Source organism: Rutilus rutilus (assembly GCF_951802725.1).
Source record: "Rutilus rutilus genome assembly, chromosome: 7".
Classification (NCBI taxonomy): Eukaryota; Metazoa; Chordata; class Actinopteri; order Cypriniformes; family Leuciscidae; genus Rutilus; species Rutilus rutilus.
The window spans coordinates 30,207,799-30,226,153 of NC_140221.1; the positions used below are offsets into that span (position 1 = coordinate 30,207,799).

At 39.8% G+C, this 18,355-nt stretch overlaps 1 protein-coding gene across 2 annotated transcripts; it reads left to right on the forward strand.

Moving 5' to 3' along the window:
* The first annotated feature begins 3,926 nt into the window (after positions 1-3,926).
* Positions 3,927-16,437, forward strand: LOC311294072 (myosin heavy chain, fast skeletal muscle-like). Of its 2 annotated transcripts, XM_084414732.1 has the most exons (40): positions 3,927-3,979; positions 5,916-6,134; positions 6,231-6,374; positions 6,457-6,613; positions 6,720-6,747; positions 6,919-7,021; positions 7,182-7,274; positions 7,392-7,455; positions 7,549-7,647; positions 7,728-7,831; positions 7,914-8,052; positions 8,276-8,394; positions 8,482-8,631; positions 8,727-8,897; positions 8,990-9,290; positions 9,396-9,460; positions 9,559-9,646; positions 9,788-9,905; positions 9,988-10,111; positions 10,217-10,353; positions 10,442-10,697; positions 10,788-11,030; positions 11,135-11,311; positions 11,400-11,545; positions 11,635-11,725; positions 11,808-12,197; positions 12,273-12,399; positions 12,604-12,722; positions 12,803-12,999; positions 13,083-13,266; positions 13,374-13,539; positions 14,022-14,146; positions 14,259-14,567; positions 14,698-14,901; positions 14,984-15,109; positions 15,205-15,375; positions 15,459-15,563; positions 15,688-15,783; positions 15,891-16,022; positions 16,241-16,437. In XM_084414732.1, exons 2-40 carry the CDS (start codon positions 5,928-5,930, stop codon positions 16,253-16,255), a joined length of 5,790 nt encoding a protein of 1,929 aa, XP_084270858.1. In that variant the 5' UTR covers positions 3,927-3,979; positions 5,916-5,927; the 3' UTR covers positions 16,256-16,437. The 2 variants fall into 2 exon arrangements, with proteins under 2 accessions (XP_084270858.1, XP_084270857.1); XM_084414731.1 differs by lacking the exon at positions 16,241-16,437 and having other exon boundaries at positions 15,891-16,055.
* The last annotated feature ends 1,918 nt before the right edge of the window (positions 16,438-18,355 follow it).

The following is an 18,355-nucleotide window of genomic DNA, read 5'->3' on the forward strand; positions in this document are numbered from 1 at the left end:
CTCTTCTACACAATACCGCTTCTGCTCCTCCTGCAGCCCACAGATCCAGGTCTCCTCCTCGACCCGGCTCCTCCAGCACTGCCACAGAGCCACCAAGAGGACGGTTTGCGACCCCTACCTTGAGGTTGCATCGTAGGGGAAGGAGGCCCTCTGTGTCACAGAGTCAGTTTGGCTCCCCAGTAGGACGCGGCCAGTCACTTTCACCTGTCAGATGTCCAGCACCACCAGACCAGCCTGAACAAGGATGGAAGACAGAAAAGGATCCTGATGTGACCCCCATTCCACAAAGGTTTTGCTCCAGACTGGAACCTGGAGTGCAATTGTACACGTCTGTAGAGCAAAGCCCCCTCGGCCTTTTCAAGCACTTTTTTAGTGCTGATTCAATCAGGAGCATTGTGTTCCAACACAAACAAGCTGGCAGAGAGAAACATTGCTGCTGGGAAAAAGTACAAGTGAACCACCATCAACCCTGCAGAGATTTTCCAATTCATTGGATTAGTTTTGTACATGGGAGTTCTAAAGCTGCCAGCAGTAAATGACTATTGGAAGAGAAAAAAAAAAAAATTCTGTGAATTTTCCAAACTCAGTCATGACACGGGATAGGTACCGTACCATATCTTGGAATATCCATATGAGTGACCCAGAGGAAAATGTAGTAAATGACAGAAAGAAGCAGACTCAGCCAGATGAGTATGACACACTCTTTCGTTTGAAGCCACTGATGACTGAGATAAAGGGCGCCTGTCAGTCTGCCTACCATCCCAGGAAGCAGATTTCCATTGATGAGAGGACTGGGATGACCCAGTATATGAAAGCCAAACCCACCAAGTGGGGGATAAAGCTGTTTGTGCTGGCAGACTCCAGCAATGGCTATATGTGACTTCAACATATACTGTACACAGGTAAAAGCAGGTTGGCCTCTGGGCTAGGGCTCTCATTTGACTCTGTGGTGAAATTGATGAGGCCATCTTTCCTAGGCAGTGGTTATAACCTCTACTGTGATAATTTCTACACCAGCCCAAAACTCTTCAGGCACCTGCTGTCCCTCAAATTTGGAGCCTGTGGTAACATACGTGAAGGGATGAAGGAGGCTCCAAAAACAAAAATAAATAAACTGACCAAGAAATCCCCCAGAGGATCTCTCAGGTGGATAAGAGAAGATAACCTTGTCTTCACCAAGTGGATGGACAACAGGGAGGTGGCAATGTGCAGCAGTGTCCATGTTTCTTATGATGGGGAAACTGTCAAGAGGAAGCAGAAAAATAGGGATGGATCCTGGGAGACAACAAACATACAAGTACCAAAACCTATTGTGGATTACAACATGTACATGGGGGGAGTGGACTTATCAGACCAGCTGATGCAGTACTACTCAGTTCATCACACAGCCAGAAGATGGTACAGAACCACGTTCTTTCATTTTATTGACATTGCTGTGACCAATGGCTTTATAATGTACAGAGAAATACAAAAGCTGAGGAACACACCAGCCACCCAGCTCATCACCCACAGGGCCTACGTGGAGCAGCTTGTGGCTGAGCTGTGTGGTGTCACAGTTGGGGCCGTGCCTGTACAGAGGAGAACTGGACATACACCTGTGCCAATCTCAAAACCAATTGCAAGGCTGAGGTGTGAGAAATGTAAGGCAGATGGGGTCCCAAGAAAGGACACTTCATGGAAATGTAATGAGTGTGATGTGCCACTCTGCCTACAGCCAGAGCGTAACTGCTTTCACGTGTGGCACAACATGTAAGAATAATGTTGAAAGACTGATGTGCAAATACAGTGCACAGTGCAATATTCTGTTTTTCCCAAAAAAACATATGGTGACTACAGTCACAGAAATATAAATAGTTATTATTATTTTATTTTTATTTTTTCACCCAATTTTTTTTTACAGGTGTTCTAAACCCTTTGATGAATCAATATTTGATGTAAAATCCCTTATTCATTATGGTTTACTCTTTTTATATAATAATAATAAAAAAAGTGAACTTCCGTTTTTGTGTTTCTTGGTGATATATCACATCAGAACCCATACAAGTGTCTCAAGAAGTGTATTGTCAATGCATCCACCTTGTAGCTGAGAGTCTATAGAATTCAGAAATATGACTCTCTTCACTCTGCTATGAAAATTGGCCCTTCCAGAAGCCGAAATATCAACATAGAGCCAGGCGGACTTAAAACCCCTTAGACCTTGAAGGGTTAAAGACCTATCAGCCTGCACCATTCAGAGTTTCATGCTACAGCTATGTAATAGGGGTTATGCGGAACGCCCAACGTTCGAACCGGAAAACCGGTATAAACATTTCCGGTTTGCATTACCGTACGCATCTGCAGCGGTAGATGATCTCTGAGGTAACTTATTTTGCGCTTTTTTTAGAATACAATTCTTATTTCTGTTTTAATTCAAATGTCACGAATGCTTAAGTATCAGAAAAAATTTTTTTATAAAAAAAATAAAATGCAGTCTTCATTTGATTGTTTTAATCGTCTGCAAGCAAATATAAAAGGTTAAACTACTATGATAGCATACAAGTCTAAACTAACTTACTGATAGTTAGCTAACTCTACATCGGGTGCCATTAGCAAAAGCTACATATACTAACTTACATACCTTCATAATCATGAATAAACGAGGAGGCGTAAAAACTTAAATCCTTTATCTAACGGAGTACTCGGGGCTCTGGAAGTCCGTTTGGCATGGCAATACGATGTACATCTGAAATGGATAGAATGGGTAGCTCCTGTAAACACCGGCTATAAAAGGTCGCCATTCCTACGCTGTGTTTACCTCAGTAGCTGACGACCGGAAGTAGTTATACCCGTTTTGTGGAACCCGGAAGTATGTTGCGCATAACCCCTATTAGAAGTCACAGAGGATTGCAAAGAGTGTTGCCAGTGAGAGGATGGTTGTAGTCACCCTTTGACCCTTGGCACTTTTAATTAAGTCTAGTGGGTTTCTGGGTGTTTAAATTAGAATTTTTGTCAGTTGGAGTTTAAACAGCCTTGGCTCATTTGAACATTCCATCAATGTAAGTCTAAGTTTTGATCATAATTTTAGGAAAACCGAAAGTCCAATAGAAAAGATATAGCAACCCGAGTCAGAACAGTCTGAAGGTCTGTGTCACGGTTCGCAAGTTCGCCTGTTCATTCTGTGTGTACTGCTCTGGTCTGATTGCCTATCAGCGTCAGCTGTGCTGACGAGCAATCAGATCAGCCGCAGGTGTGTCTCGTTTATGGGTCCTATATGTAGCCTTGTGTTTGTCAGGTTCATTGTCAGATTGTTGTTACTGGTTCTCTGGTGTCTTGCGGTCTGTGCAGTTTTGTCCATCCAGTTCTCCTGTTTTTACGGACTGTTTCCTGCTCTCTGTTGCCTGAGTTCTGGATTATTGCCTGGGCTGACGTTCACTGCTGTTTCCTTCAGCGGTCCCCGTCTACTAGGATCTGATTACAGCCCACTGCAGTCCCCTGCGCTGCCAAGGACCTAACTGCTGACACCTGCGTCTGATCTGATTGCTTGTCAGCACAGCTGACGCTGATAGGCAATCAGAGCAGTACACACAGAATGAACAGGCGAACCTGTGAACCGTGACAGACTGGGAGGGGGAGAGGGAGCTTGAATGTATGTCTACCCTCTTTCCAAAATAGGATTTCTTTACTTCAGTGTGTGTCATATGTCAAAGTAAGATATTAATAGACTAAAAATATATAATTATAATACACAATAACTTTGAAATGGAAGTTTAGGATAAAGGTTTGACTTATAACTGATTTCATCAGGTAGGATGTCTGTCAGTCTGTCCATACATTTCTTATAAAATGGGTCAAGAAAGCTCATATCAAAATATATGAGGTTGCCCATGAATAGATTCTGCTTGGTGTGCATTATCAACTTCTATAAAAGCCAAGAGGGTAGACTAGAAGAGATGCAGAGAAGAGAAGAGAAGAGACGAGACCTCAGAAGTTCCATCAAGTGGTAAGAGCCTGTGCTGACTGTGACTGAAAGGAATTTAACCATCATTTATGTGTCTGTACTTAAAGTAATTGTGTTTTTTATTTATATTAATACATTGTAATAAAAAAAAAAAAAAAAAATTGAAACTTAAAAAAGTGAACATTTCATCTGGTCTCAAGGACAAAAGGCAAGTGAGTTTATGATTCAATGTGTGGATTAGGGTAGATGAAAACTGTCGTTATAGTCTGTATTATATACGAAAACTGGTGAAGCACGCTGTTTTTAAAAACCTATGTAATTTATTTACAAAGAAATGTGTTTAAAATGTATTAGTAAGATGAATTTAAGGAAGGGGTCCCATTGACCCTTGATTTTGGTGCCAAATATACCACCTATTGTATTCGCTTTTATTGAGTTGTATTGTATTCTGTTTTTCTTCTACCCCTTTTGAGTCTATAGCCGCTTTCCGACCGGAGGAACCTTTTCACAGTTCCTAGAACTATTGGCTAAAGTACCCGGATGTCGGCGTGTTCGCACCGCAGGAACTAGGAACGATTTTAGTTCTAGGAACTCCATTTGTAGGAACTAATTTGGGTCCTACTTCAGAGTAGGGTCTAAACCAGCACTATAGGAACTATCCGTGACGTTAGTGTACGCTGATTGACCGAACGCACGCGGAACACCAGCACCCGCCATTTTTAAAACAGCTAGAATGTAAACACACAGATTATAGCCTATATATTTACTCCATAAACTAACTATACAAACATGGAAAACAGTGATAGATGGGTCTCTAAACCTTTATGCTGAAGAGAAAATCCAACGCAACTTTGAGGGGACCAAGCCAAACATGATTATGTTTATCTGCCCAGCTAGCAACACTGGACATCAACCACACGGCATAGGCTAATAACTTTTTTTCATATACTGTCTACTTTCTATATCAGTTCTATCTAATAAGATATTAAACAGTACTGTTAGACAGATCGCTAACTAATAAACACAGAGAATGCGAGCATTGTTTGCTCTGGCGTTCTCAGCGCCGCCAAAATAAAGGTGGGTCGCGCCGTCAAAATAAAAGTCACCGTGCTTGCGTCACTCCCTTACCCCTCCTACCAGTTCCTATGGCCACTTGGCCAGTGCGAACGCAAACAGCAAAACCGAGTTTGGGGGAGAGTAGTTCTTAGAACTGTTTAGAAGTGGACAGTTCCTAGAACTACTTGGTCGGAAAGCGGCTTATGAGAGCCCATAGAACCCCTTGTGGGAAAGTTATTCAAATTTGGCCCAAATGCAGAGGACATTTGACACATTTATGTGCAGACTCAGTCTGAGGAAACAGAAAAAGAAGTGGGAAAGGGCCAATTGATGATGCTATAATAGAGCAAAACATGAAATTGGTTCAAACTACAGAACTGATGGTCTGATTAAATTCAAACTTGGGATGCAGTGTTGCTATCATAATCCATCATGAGATTTGCATAAATATAAATCATTAGAAAAGTTAATATAATGAAACCAAATCTGTGACTGAAATTTCTTAATATTTGTCAGGAAATATTTGTCTGTTTCATACATACTCGTAGCAGGAGGATGCACTCAGGCATAGAGACCACAAGTGAGACTCATAGTCGGCAGTGAAAATCTCTGTATTGTCCTGAAACTTCATATATGCCACAATTCATATTGTACTTTATGTGCCAACCCCTGACACCAGCATTTCAATTTTTTCACCAGAAAGACATATTCAATTGACATTTTTTGCCATTAATGGGCCCCTTACCTGCTTCTTGCTTGCTATTTAAATGTTTATCTAGTATTGTTTTATGTGTCTGTATTCATGTGTAAGCCTACACTTAGGAATATGCCTCTTTCCTAACACAATTCATGTGTTTTATATTTTGTGTCTTGCCTTTGTTGAATATTTATGAAATTTGTAGTTGGTATTTTCTCTCTTTAGTAAGCCGCCACCATGAGTACAGACGCGGAGATGGAGATTTATGGCAAAGCTGCCATTTATCTTCGTAAGCCTGAGAGGGAGAGAATGGAGGCTCAGGCCAAACCGTTTGATGCCAAGACTGCCTGCTATGTGACTGATCCCAAAGAGTTGTACCTTAAGGGAACAATCAAGAGCAAAGAAGGTGGCAAAGTCACAGTTGTTTTGCTTGACACTAAGGAGGTAAATTTGAATTTCCACTTCATGTTAGATGCTCATTAAATTACTTATTACATTGTTTTCTTTTATAATCTAATATCTAATTTATCAAATTTATAGGAGAGAGTTGCTAAGGAAGAAGATGTCTACCCAATGAATCCTCCCAAGTATGACAAGATTGAGGACATGGCCATGATGACCCATCTCAATGAAGCCTCTGTGCTGTATAACCTCAAAGAGCGTTATGCTGCATGGATGATCTACGTAAGTTCAGAAACGACATAAAAAGCATTAAGTTATTATTTTCTGTGTTGTTGGACTCTGACCATGTCTCTGCTCATTTCAGACCTACTCTGGACTCTTCTGCGCAACTGTGAACCCCTACAAGTGGCTCCCAGTGTATGATGCAGAAGTGGTGTCTGCCTACAGAGGCAAAAAGCGTATGGAGGCCCCACCCCACATCTTCTCTGTCTCTGACAACGCATATCAATTCATGCAGTGTGGTAAGACATTATGGAATTAAATTCTACAGAATTAATTAAGATGAAGTAGATGTTGCTGTTAATATAATAAATATTTACCGGATATTTTACAAATTTCAATCAACAGATAGAGAAAACCAGTCTGTCCTGATTACGTAAGTATTTTCATTTAATTTCAGACCATGACAAAAATGAAAAGTATAACATAGATGGAAAATTTATGGAGATATTTACAAAATAGAATTTAAGATTGGACAAAGATTGAATATACTTTGAAAAGTCTACATGTCTTTCAAACGTCTATCTTCTAATCTCTTATAAACCAGTGGAGAATCTGGTGCTGGAAAGACTGTGAACACGAAACGTGTCATCCAGTACTTTGCCACAGTTGCAGTGTCAGGTGTCAAGAAAGAGTCCAGTAAAATAAAGGTATGAGATACAAAACTGTCATATATAATATTTTAAAAGATGATTTACACTCATCTCACAAACTATACGATATGTGAATTTGTGAAATGCCTATAAATTGTGTTTAGTCATGAAATAGAAAAACAATTGAAAATAAATGAAAACCCTTCAAACATCACAGGGCTCTCTTGAGGACCAGATCATTGCTGCCAACCCTCTGCTTGAGGCTTATGGTAATGCTAAGACTGTGAGAAATGACAACTCCTCTCGTTTTGTAAGTTAACCACTGTTTATTTACAGTACAGATGGTCAGTTCAATTTTACTGTACATAGTTTTCTATAAAGAGATTATAATACTTATTTATGTATTATACTATTATGATTTAAACAGGGTAAATTCATCAGAATTCATTTCGGCGCCACTGGAAAACTGGCTAGTGCTGACATTGAGACATGTAGGTGGACATGATTTTATTGATCCATCCTGAACAGTTGTCTTTGTCTGTCACTCTTCAGATGCTTGTGACTCAAGTACATTCTCTCAACAGATCTGCTGGAGAAGTCTAGAGTGTCATTCCAGCTTCCAGATGAGAGAGGCTACCACATCTTCTTCCAGATGATGACCAACCATAAGCCTGAGATTATTGGTAGGTGCACATATTTCATTAATTCAATGTTTCAAATAATATTGTAAGATGCTCTTTCATAAATGCTGTGTATTTTACAGAAATGTCGCTCATCACCACCAACCCCTATGACTTCCCCATGTGCAGTCAGGGTCAGATCACAGTGGCCAGCATTGATGATAAAGTTGAGCTGGATGCTACTGATGTGAGTCATTGCTATTTGAATATTGACATATTCTATTTAAATATGGCAAATTATATATTTTATTATTCTCTGTAATTTACAGGATGCTATTGACATTCTTGGTTTCTCAAGTGAGGAGAAAATGTGCATCTACAAGTTCACTGGAGCGGTGCTTCATCATGGTAACATGAAGTTCAAGCAGAAGCAGCGTGAGGAGCAGGCTGAGCCTGATGGCACAGAGGGTGAGACTTGTGTTGTCCTGGGCTTTGAAATAGTACCATTGCACCGACTTTCCTGACAACAGAAACTGTGTATAAAATGTTTAGTGCAAATATAAACTAGAAGTTGCATGCATATCAATAAATCTAAAAATGAAAGGGAAAGTACCTAGTGCCTGATTTATTATAATTTTACATAAAAGACTCTATAGAGCAAAGATAATTTATTTAAAAATGTATTTAACAGAGGCTGACAAAATCGCCTACCTTCTGGGTTTGAACTCTGCTGATATGCTGAAGGGTTTGTGCTACCCTAGAGTCAAGGTCGGAAATGAGTATGTGACCAAAGGCCAGACCGTACCACAGGTATAGTAACATTAATACATATGTGTTTAACCTAAAATTCTGGTTAATTATTGCAGAAGCAGAATAAAATATCCATTCTACTTACAGGTGTACAACTCTGTTAGCGCCTTGGCCAAATCTATCTATGAGAGGATGTTCTTGTGGATGGTCATTCGTATCAACCAGATGTTGGACACAAAACAACAAAGAAATTTCTACATTGGCGTACTGGATATTGCTGGCTTTGAGATCTTTGATGTAAGAATGATTCTTTTATCTCTTTTTATGTCAAAATGAATGATATTCAGAAGGTAGTAAATGTTTCTGTCATTTTTTTTTTTTTGGTCCTCCAGTACAACAGCATGGAGCAGCTGTGCATCAACTTCACCAATGAGAAACTGCAACAGTTTTTCAACCACACCATGTTTGTGTTGGAGCAAGAGGAGTATAAGAAGGAGGGCATTGTTTGGGAGTTCATTGACTTCGGCATGGACTTGGCTTCTTGCATTGAGCTCATTGAGAAGGTTATCAATGGTTTATGAATTTATTAATTTCCATTGATCCTATTCTCAAAATCTCCTATTTTTGATAATAAACAACATTCTTTTATAAACAGCCCATGGGTATCTTCTCCATCCTTGAAGAGGAGTGCATGTTCCCCAAGGCTTCAGACACTTCCTTCAAGAACAAGCTATATGATCAGCATCTTGGCAAGAACAAAGCTTTCGAGAAACCAAAGCCTGCCAAAGGCAAGGCTGAAGCCCACTTCTCCCTGGTTCACTACGCTGGAACTGTGGACTACAATATCACTGGCTGGTTGGACAAGAACAAGGATCCACTGAATGATTCTGTTCTGCAGCTGTACCAGAAGTCTTCTGTCAAACTGCTGGCTGCTCTCTACCCACCTGTTGTTGAGGGTAAAGAAAAAATCTATTTAACAAAACTTTGATTCAGTTTTGAACTTTCTTGTTTTTGCATTTATTTTGCAACTTCTAGTTTCCTTTGTATTTTTACCTCAATAGATACTACTAAAAAGGGAGGCAAGAAGAAGGGTGGCTCCATGCAGACTGTGTCCTCCCAGTTCAGGGTATGTATAGAGATGACATCACAGCAATATTGCTTTATTTTAGAAAAAAAGAAAAAAAAGAAATACAAAGCATGCCAACCTTTTTCTATTCTCCACAGGAGAACTTGGGCAAACTCATGACCAACTTGAGGAGCACTCACCCTCACTTTGTGCGTTGCCTGATTCCTAATGAGTCCAAGACTCCAGGTAAAGTATATATATATATATATATATATATATATATATATATATATATATATATATATATAAAAAATGTACAGATATTTTGGTTCTCAGTATATGATGAAGTTAATTTACCAAGTTCATGGTGTAAACTGTTCGTTTTAGGTCTCATGGAGAACTTCCTGGTTATCCACCAGCTGAGGTGTAACGGTGTTCTGGAGGGCATCAGAATCTGCACAAAGGGCTTCCCCAGCAGAATCCAATATGGTGACTTTAAGCAGAGGTAAATGGGACCACATGAAAACAACATTTCCTAGGAGGCTCCTAATTAAAATATATGAAGTATTTTGATACATTTTCCACAGATACAAGGTGCTGAATGCCAGTGTTATCCCAGATGGACAGTTTATGGATAACAAGAAGGCCAGTGAGAAACTCCTGGGATCCATCGACATTAATCATGACGACTACAGATTTGGACATACAAAGGTTCACCATTTAGCTTTACAAATTCCAAAGATTCAGTGATCATGGTCATTTAGCTTATACAGTTTAAATCAATATATTTAGATTTACTGTTTTATATAAATTCAGGTGTTCTTCAAAGCTGGTCTTTTGGGTGTTCTTGAGGAGATGCGTGATGAGAAACTGGCTGCTCTGGTCACAATGACTCAGGCTCTCTGCCGTGGTTACCTGATGAGGAGGGAGTATGTGAAAATGATGGAGAGGAGGTGATTATTGTCATGAGTAAAGATGACATTAATGATAACTGTGCAAACTTAATGATGATTATGCCATTTAATTATGAATTATTCACAGGGAGTCGATTTACACCATCCAATACAACATCCGTTCATTCATGAATGTCAAACACTGGCCATGGATGAAGGTTTATTACAAGATTAAGCCTCTGCTTCAGAGTGCAGAGACTGAGAAGGAGCTGGCAAACATGAAAGAGGACTATGCAAAATGCAAAGAGGCTTTGGCTAAGGCTGAAGCCAAAAAGAAGGAGCTTGAAGAGAAGATGGTAGCACTGTTGCAAGAGAAAAATGATCTGCAGCTGCAAGTTGCATCTGTGAGTATATTTTATAATTAACTGAATTTTGGCTACATTAAAAATGAGCAAGGTTGTTTCCAATGAAATAGCAATCTATTTTACAAACAGGACTCTGAGAATCTCTCAGATGCTGAGGAGAGGTGTGAGGGTCTGATTAAAAGCAAAATCCAGCTTGAAGCTAAACTCAAAGAGACAACTGAGAGACTGGAGGATGAGGAAGAAATCAATGCGGAACTGACAGCCAAGAAGAGGAAACTGGAGGATGAGTGCTCTGAGCTGAAGAAAGACATTGATGACTTGGAGCTCACCTTGGCTAAAGTGGAGAAGGAGAAACATGCCACTGAGAATAAGGTTAGAGATTGAGTTGGTTTAAGATTAGATTTAATCTGTTTTATATATTGATATAGAATATGAATTGTAATATTTAAGCTTATTTGGAACAAAAAATCCTACAGGTCAAGAACTTGACTGAGGAAATGGCAGCTCAGGATGAGAGCATTGCTAAGGTTACGAAGGAGAAGAAAGCCCTCCAAGAGGCACATCAGCAGACACTGGATGATCTTCAGGCCGAGGAGGACAAAGTCAACACCCTGACCAAATCCAAGACAAAGCTTGAGCAGCAAGTTGATGATGTGAGTTGATTATGTAAATTAATTATATTAATTCATCAAATCAACTGTTTTCTGCTGTAAACATATTTTATATATCATTGTCCTGTAGCTTGAGGGTTCCCTTGAACAAGAGAAGAAGCTCCGCATGGACCTGGAGAGAACCAAGAGAAAGCTTGAAGGAGACCTGAAATTATCCCAAGAGTCCATCATGGACCTGGAGAATGACAAGCAGCAATCTGAGGAGAAAATAAAAAAGTAATTAAAGCAGGAAATCTTTGAAAACTTTGAGAATTTATTATGTTTTTATTTATTTTATTTTTTTACAACTACTTATTGTTGAACAGGAAAGACTTTGAAACAAGTCAGCTGCTCAGCAAGATTGAAGATGAACAATCTCTAGGTGCTCAACTCCAGAAGAAAATCAAGGAGCTTCAGGTATTTTGAGATTTTTCAAACATTACATCATTATGATCAAATACAGATAAGCAAAAATCGAATTAACTACTTACCACCATAGGCCCGCATTGAGGAACTGGAGGAAGAGATCGAGGCTGAGCGCGCTGCTCGTGCCAAGGTTGAGAAGCAGAGAGCTGATCTCTCCAGGGAACTTGAGGAGATCAGTGAGAGGCTTGAGGAGGCTGGAGGAGCCACTGCTGCTCAGATCGAGATGAATAAGAAGCGTGAAGCTGAATTCCAGAAGCTGCGTCGTGATCTTGAAGAGTCCACCCTCCAGCATGAAGCTACTGCTGGTGCCCTCCGCAAGAAGCAGGCAGACAGTGTGGCCGAGCTGGGAGAGCAAATCGACAACCTGCAGCGTGTCAAGCAGAAGCTTGAGAAAGAGAAGAGCGAATTCAAAATGGAGATTGACGATCTTTCCAGCAACATGGAAGCTGTTGCCAAAGGAAAAGTAGGAAATTTTATGTTTAAAGAATACATAACATGTTGAAGTTTTTCAATTATCTAATGACTTTTGTATTTGCAGGCTAATCTTGAGAAGATGTGCCGCACACTTGAGGACCAACTTAGTGAAATAAAATCCAAGAATGATGAGAACATTCGCCAGTTAAATGACCTCAGTGCTCAAAGAGCAAGACTTCAAACTGAAAATGGTAACTAATGAAAATCATGAATAAATTAATAGTATTCCAACAGTAACTGAGTGTGGTGTATTAAGATTATATATATAGCACTGAATTTCTGACAGTCTTATCAGAAGAAAACACACTTATTTACATTTTGCTTTCAAGGGGTTTGTTTTGATAGTAACTGATAGAGACAGCACAATCTGACACAGTGAATCTAAATCTATACAGGTGAGTTTGGCCGTCAGCTGGAGGAGAAGGAGGCTCTTGTTTCTCAGCTCACGAGAGGCAAACAAGCTTTCACTCAGCAAATTGAGGAGCTTAAGAGGCTTATTGAAGAGGAGGTTAAGGTAATACAGCATAATCAATTCATGAATTACTTTACTGTAGAGACAATAATACAATAATATTATGCGACTTTGTCCCTTAGGCTAAGAACGCACTGGCCCATGCTGTGCAATCAGCCCGTCATGACTGTGACCTGCTCCGTGAGCAGTTTGAGGAAGAGCAGGAGGCAAAGGCTGAGCTGCAGCGGGGAATGTCAAAGGCCAACAGTGAGGTTGCTCAGTGGAGAACCAAATATGAAACTGATGCCATCCAGCGCACTGAGGAGCTCGAAGAGTCCAAGTATGTATATTATTGTATACAATTTTTAATTTTCACAGCTATTTTATAGACTAGAATTCAAAATAATATGTATTACTTAACAGGAAGAAGCTGGCTCAGCGTCTGCAAGAGGCAGAAGAACAAATTGAGGCTGTAAACTCCAAATGTGCATCTCTGGAGAAGACCAAACAGAGACTCCAGGGTGAGGTGGAGGACCTCATGATTGATGTGGAGAGAGCCAATGGTTTGGCTGCTAACCTTGACAAGAAACAGAGGAACTTTGACAAGGTAAAAAAAGTCTTTCTGTGATATGATATTAACTTCTAAAAGTAGTCTGGGCTTGTTCAGCATAATACAAATTAAATTAACCTGATCCTGAAATATCTCCATCAAAGGTCCTGGCTGAATGGAAGCAGAAATATGAGGAAGGTCAGGCTGAGCTGGAAGGTGCCCAGAAAGAGGCTCGTTCACTCAGCACTGAACTGTTCAAGATGAAGAACTCCTATGAGGAGAGCCTGGATCAGCTGGAGACACTCAAGAGAGAGAACAAGAATCTGCAGCGTAAGAATGAAGCCGTTAAATTAGAAAAAGAACTTAAAGGGATTGTTCACCCAAATTCTTTTTGCAAATTCTTTTACTAATTACTGACCCTCATGTCGTTCCAAACTCATGAGACTTTTGTTCATATTCGGAACACAAATTAAGATCTTTTTTATGAAATCTGAGAGCTCAGTTCATATGGATTAGTTTTATGATCTCTTTATAACCTTTTTGAAGCGTCAAATAATCAATTATGTAGCTGTCTATGGAGGGACAGAAAGCTTTCAAATTTCATCAAAAAGATCTTCATTTGTGTTCCTAAGATGAACGAAAGTTTTACGGGTTTGTAATAACATGAGGGTGAGTAATTAATTAATGATAACATTTTCATTTTTGGGTGAACTATCCCTTGAAATGTTCTAATTCTCAGTGAGCATTAAAAAGTAAGCACATTTGATTAATGAATGTGCATTATGATACATATTATGTTTTTCTCTCTATAGAGGAGATTTCAGATCTGACAGAGCAGATAGGTGAGACTGGTAAGAGCATCCATGAGCTGGAAAAGGCCAAGAAGACAGTGGAGACTGAGAAGGCAGAGATTCAGACGGCCCTGGAAGAGGCTGAAGTGAGTATCTGGAGATCAATATGGAATTCTTGCTAGAACCATCATACAGTGTTGTATTCATCAATACACTGTGTATTTTCATTCTTATATTTAAATGTTTTATTTTTCATAGGGTACACTGGAGCATGAGGAGTCCAAGATTCTTCGAGTCCAGCTTGAGCTAAACCAGATCAAGGGAGAGATTGATAGGAAGCTTGCAGAGAAGGATGAGGAGATGGAGCAGATCAAGAGGAACAGCCAGAGAGTCATTGAATCCATGCAGGGCACTCTGGACTCTGAAGTCAGGAGCAGGAATGATGCCCTGAGAATCAAGAAGAAGATGGAGGGAGACCTTAATGAGATGGAGATTCAGCTGAGTCACGCCAATCGCCAGGCTGCTGAGGCCCAGAAACAGCTCAGGAATGTTCAGGGACAACTCAAGGTATGCATAGGAATTCTTCTTTCTGACTTTGGGATGTATTCATATTTCTTTTTAATTATCTAACATATGGTAAGTACAGCCTAGCAGAAATCACATCGAAAGCTCATTCTACAGCTATTGTTATGTTCAGGATGCCCAACTTCACCTTGATGATGCCCAGAGAGGACAGGAAGACATGAAGGAGCAGGTGGCCATGGTGGAGCGCAGAAACACTCTGATGCAGTCTGAGATTGAGGAGCTGAGAGCTGCTCTGGAGCAGACAGAGAGAGGCCGCAAAGTGGCTGAACAAGAGCTGGTGGATATCAGTGAGCGTGTTGGGCTGCTGCACTCTCAGGTAAGGGCATATTGTTTCCCTGAAATTAAGGGAATTGAGAGCATCTTTCAAAATGTTCAAATTGTTGCTTTCCATTTTGTAGAACACAAGTCTCCTGAACACCAAGAAGAAGCTTGAGGCTGACCTTGTTCAGGTCCAGAGTGAAGTTGATGACACTGTACAGGAAGCCAGAAATGCAGAGGAAAAGGCCAAGAAGGCCATCACTGATGTGAGAAAGAGTAGCTGCCAAATGTTTCATAAGACGCTTACATACATTTTACGTAAGAAATGTGGATCTAATGACTTTCTGTATTAATGCAAAAGGCTGCAATGATGGCAGAAGAGCTGAAGAAGGAGCAGGACACCAGTTCTCACCTTGAGAGGATGAAGAAGAATCTGGAGGTCACAGTGAAGGACCTGCAGCACCGTCTGGATGAGGCTGAGAATCTGGCCATGAAAGGAGGAAAGAAACAACTCCAGAAGTTGGAGTCCAGAGTAAGCCTCTTTATTGTTATGATATGGGGAAGGTGAAGTATGTTATATAAGGATTGGTTTGAATAAAATAATATGTTCTTTAGGTCCGTGAGCTTGAGGCTGAAGTTGAAGCTGAGCAGAGACGTGGAGCTGATGCGGTTAAAGGTGTCCGCAAATATGAGAGGAGAGTGAAAGAGCTCACTTATCAGGTATGACCATATTCCTCACGTTTGTTCAGACAAAAGAGTCTGTATAATAGTGTATGTACTGACAATGCCTATCTTTAGTAAAGGATCAATGCTTAATTTTGTAAACATGTTTTTTTTTTTTAAGACTGAAGAGGACAAGAAGAACATCACCAGACTCCAGGATTTGGTTGACAAACTGCAGCTGAAGGTCAAAGTCTACAAGAGGCAGGCTGAAGAGGCGGTATGTAAATCTAATAGAACATTTTGACACTGTAATTATTTATATTGGAATTCTAATTTGATGAAACGTGATACATGAACCATGTTTTAAAAAAAAAAAAACTTTAGGAGGAGCAAGGCAATGTTCACCTGTCCAAGTTGAGGAAGGTGCAGCATGAGCTTGAGGAGGCTGAGGAGCGTGCTGACATTTCTGAGTCTCAGGTCAACAAGCTCAGAGTTAAGAGCCGTGATTCTGGAAAGGTTAGACTATGTAGATGAGTTTTTTTGCATTATTGATTCAACTTGTTTATCCAAATACATGAACTACCTCTTAGAAGAAGTAATGGAACTATAATAATTGCATTTTGCTGATGTTAAATATCCTATTTGACATTTGCACATCTGTATTCTCTTCATTATGTAAAGTGAAGAACATTTTTGTCAATAAGACTAATGTTTGCCTCTTCCTTCTTTCCCAGGCCAAAGAAGAATGAATCTTTAGCACTTGAAAGGAGCATTTACTGAAGTCATTTAATATGAATGTATATTGTAACTGAATAAACCTGTTTATTTCAGCAAATAATTAGCCTGTGTTTTTTTTTTTTTAACAAGATACACTATTACAACACTAATATCTAATCTGTATGATTACATTAAACATTATTATTCGCATCACAAGTGTTGAGTATCAGGAGTGTTTTGAATCCAAATGTGAACTTTTAAAGGTTCCATAAAAGTTCAAAAGGTTTCATAAATTTTAATTCTCAGGTTTACTGAATGCATTCGCTCAAACATTTCTGCTATAAAGTTTCCACCCTGTACTGATGTTGACTATTGCAATATTCTGTGAACTAGCCTTCCAGTTAGCACAATTAAGCCTCTACAGATGATCCAGAGATCTAAAAAGTATATATAATACCTGGAAAAAGCTATCTGTAAACTATAACATTTATCATTTTCATTATATTATAATACATATATTTTATATATATTTATTATAATTATTATATTTAATATAATTTAATTAATTTATAATATAATGCATGCATTTAATACCCTATAATGAGCAAGCAACAAGGTGTTTTTCTGAAATACAAAAATATGAGTGAATGACACATGTGGAGTACTATGATGTATCACACAACTCTCCCACACCAAGCACTGAATGAGCCAGAGATGGCTCAGTCACACCCAGTCTATAATATCTCGCAAATGTTTGCGGTGATGCCCAGCTCGCCGATGTCCTAAAAAGAAACACCCTTGAACAGTGCCCAAGAGGTAACCATTCCTGGAGTGAGCTTGAAGCCCTGATGAAGATTGTAAATTTTTTCGTCTTTGTAACACATTACAATCGCATTTACCACTCAGTGAGTGAGTGGTAAAACGAAATGGGTCCCCCCTTATAATTGGCAGCACAAGAGACGAAGAGCGGACTGCTCTTTTGTAACAAACTCATCCTCTGCACATTGACTTAAGGAGCAAACTCCGGATTTGTTTTCAGTGTAACTTTCAATCCACCCACTAAAAACCGCATTCAGTGAGAATGTACAGGCAAAGCGTGTAATTCACTCACCCACTTTGATTTAGTTCAATAGGGGGCTGGAAGAGCACATCCAGAACCACAGATAAATCCCAGGATGGGATCAGAGACTTAGAGACTGGAAGTAACCGTCTCGCCCTCTCATAAATCGTCTTACTGTATTAAGGGGTGCTGGCTTATTGTTTCTGAATCCAGCCCCACATGACAAGCTGAGATTAACTTTTACTGTTGAAAAGGCTCTTTATCTAATAGTTCCTGCAGAAAGCAGAGAACATCTGATACAGAGCATAAGAACGAAAGGATTCGTCTCTCTGCGCACCATCGTTCAAAGACGTCTCGGGTTACGACTGTAACTCTTGTTCCCTGAGAACAGGCCTGAGCGAGACACTGCGTCCTGAGACACTTTGGGGAACTGATGACTGAAGTTCTGTATAATCACTGCAATCGTATTGGCCGGCGACAGCCATGATGTCACTACTAGTGTGACCACGAAGTTTAAAAGGGTGCCTAGAGAACATGTCATCCACTTCTTCGTCTAAAGAGACTGTGCAGCCCGGAGGCATTGTGACGAGACGAGTCTCGTTCCCTGGGCCCGTATTTATAAAACTTCTCAGAAATGCTCTTAAGAATAGTCTTAAGCTTTGACTTAAGTGTCAAAAAAAATTCTTAGTAAAAAGTAGGACTTCTCTAAGAGTAGGAGACTTTTATAAAGTAAAGCCTTAGAAAGCCTATGTCCTTTAAATGCTGACTGAAGTGGGACTTAAGTGCTGCAAACTATGGACTACAATGATGTCAACCCAAAATGGCCACCCTCAACCACTGAATCAGCCAATAGTGAGCCTGCAAGGGTGAGGTCACTGCAGCATGACACCAATCATTTAATGTAATTAAAATAAAATAATTTAATTAAGACACTGAAACTTTAATATTTACTTTTTTTTTTTTTTTATTGTGCAAAATTATCAGAAATGATTATTGATGCTGTGGGATCCCCTGTGGAAAAGTGAGGCAAAGGAAAATTGTCAGATTCACCCTTTATTCAAATAGTATTAAA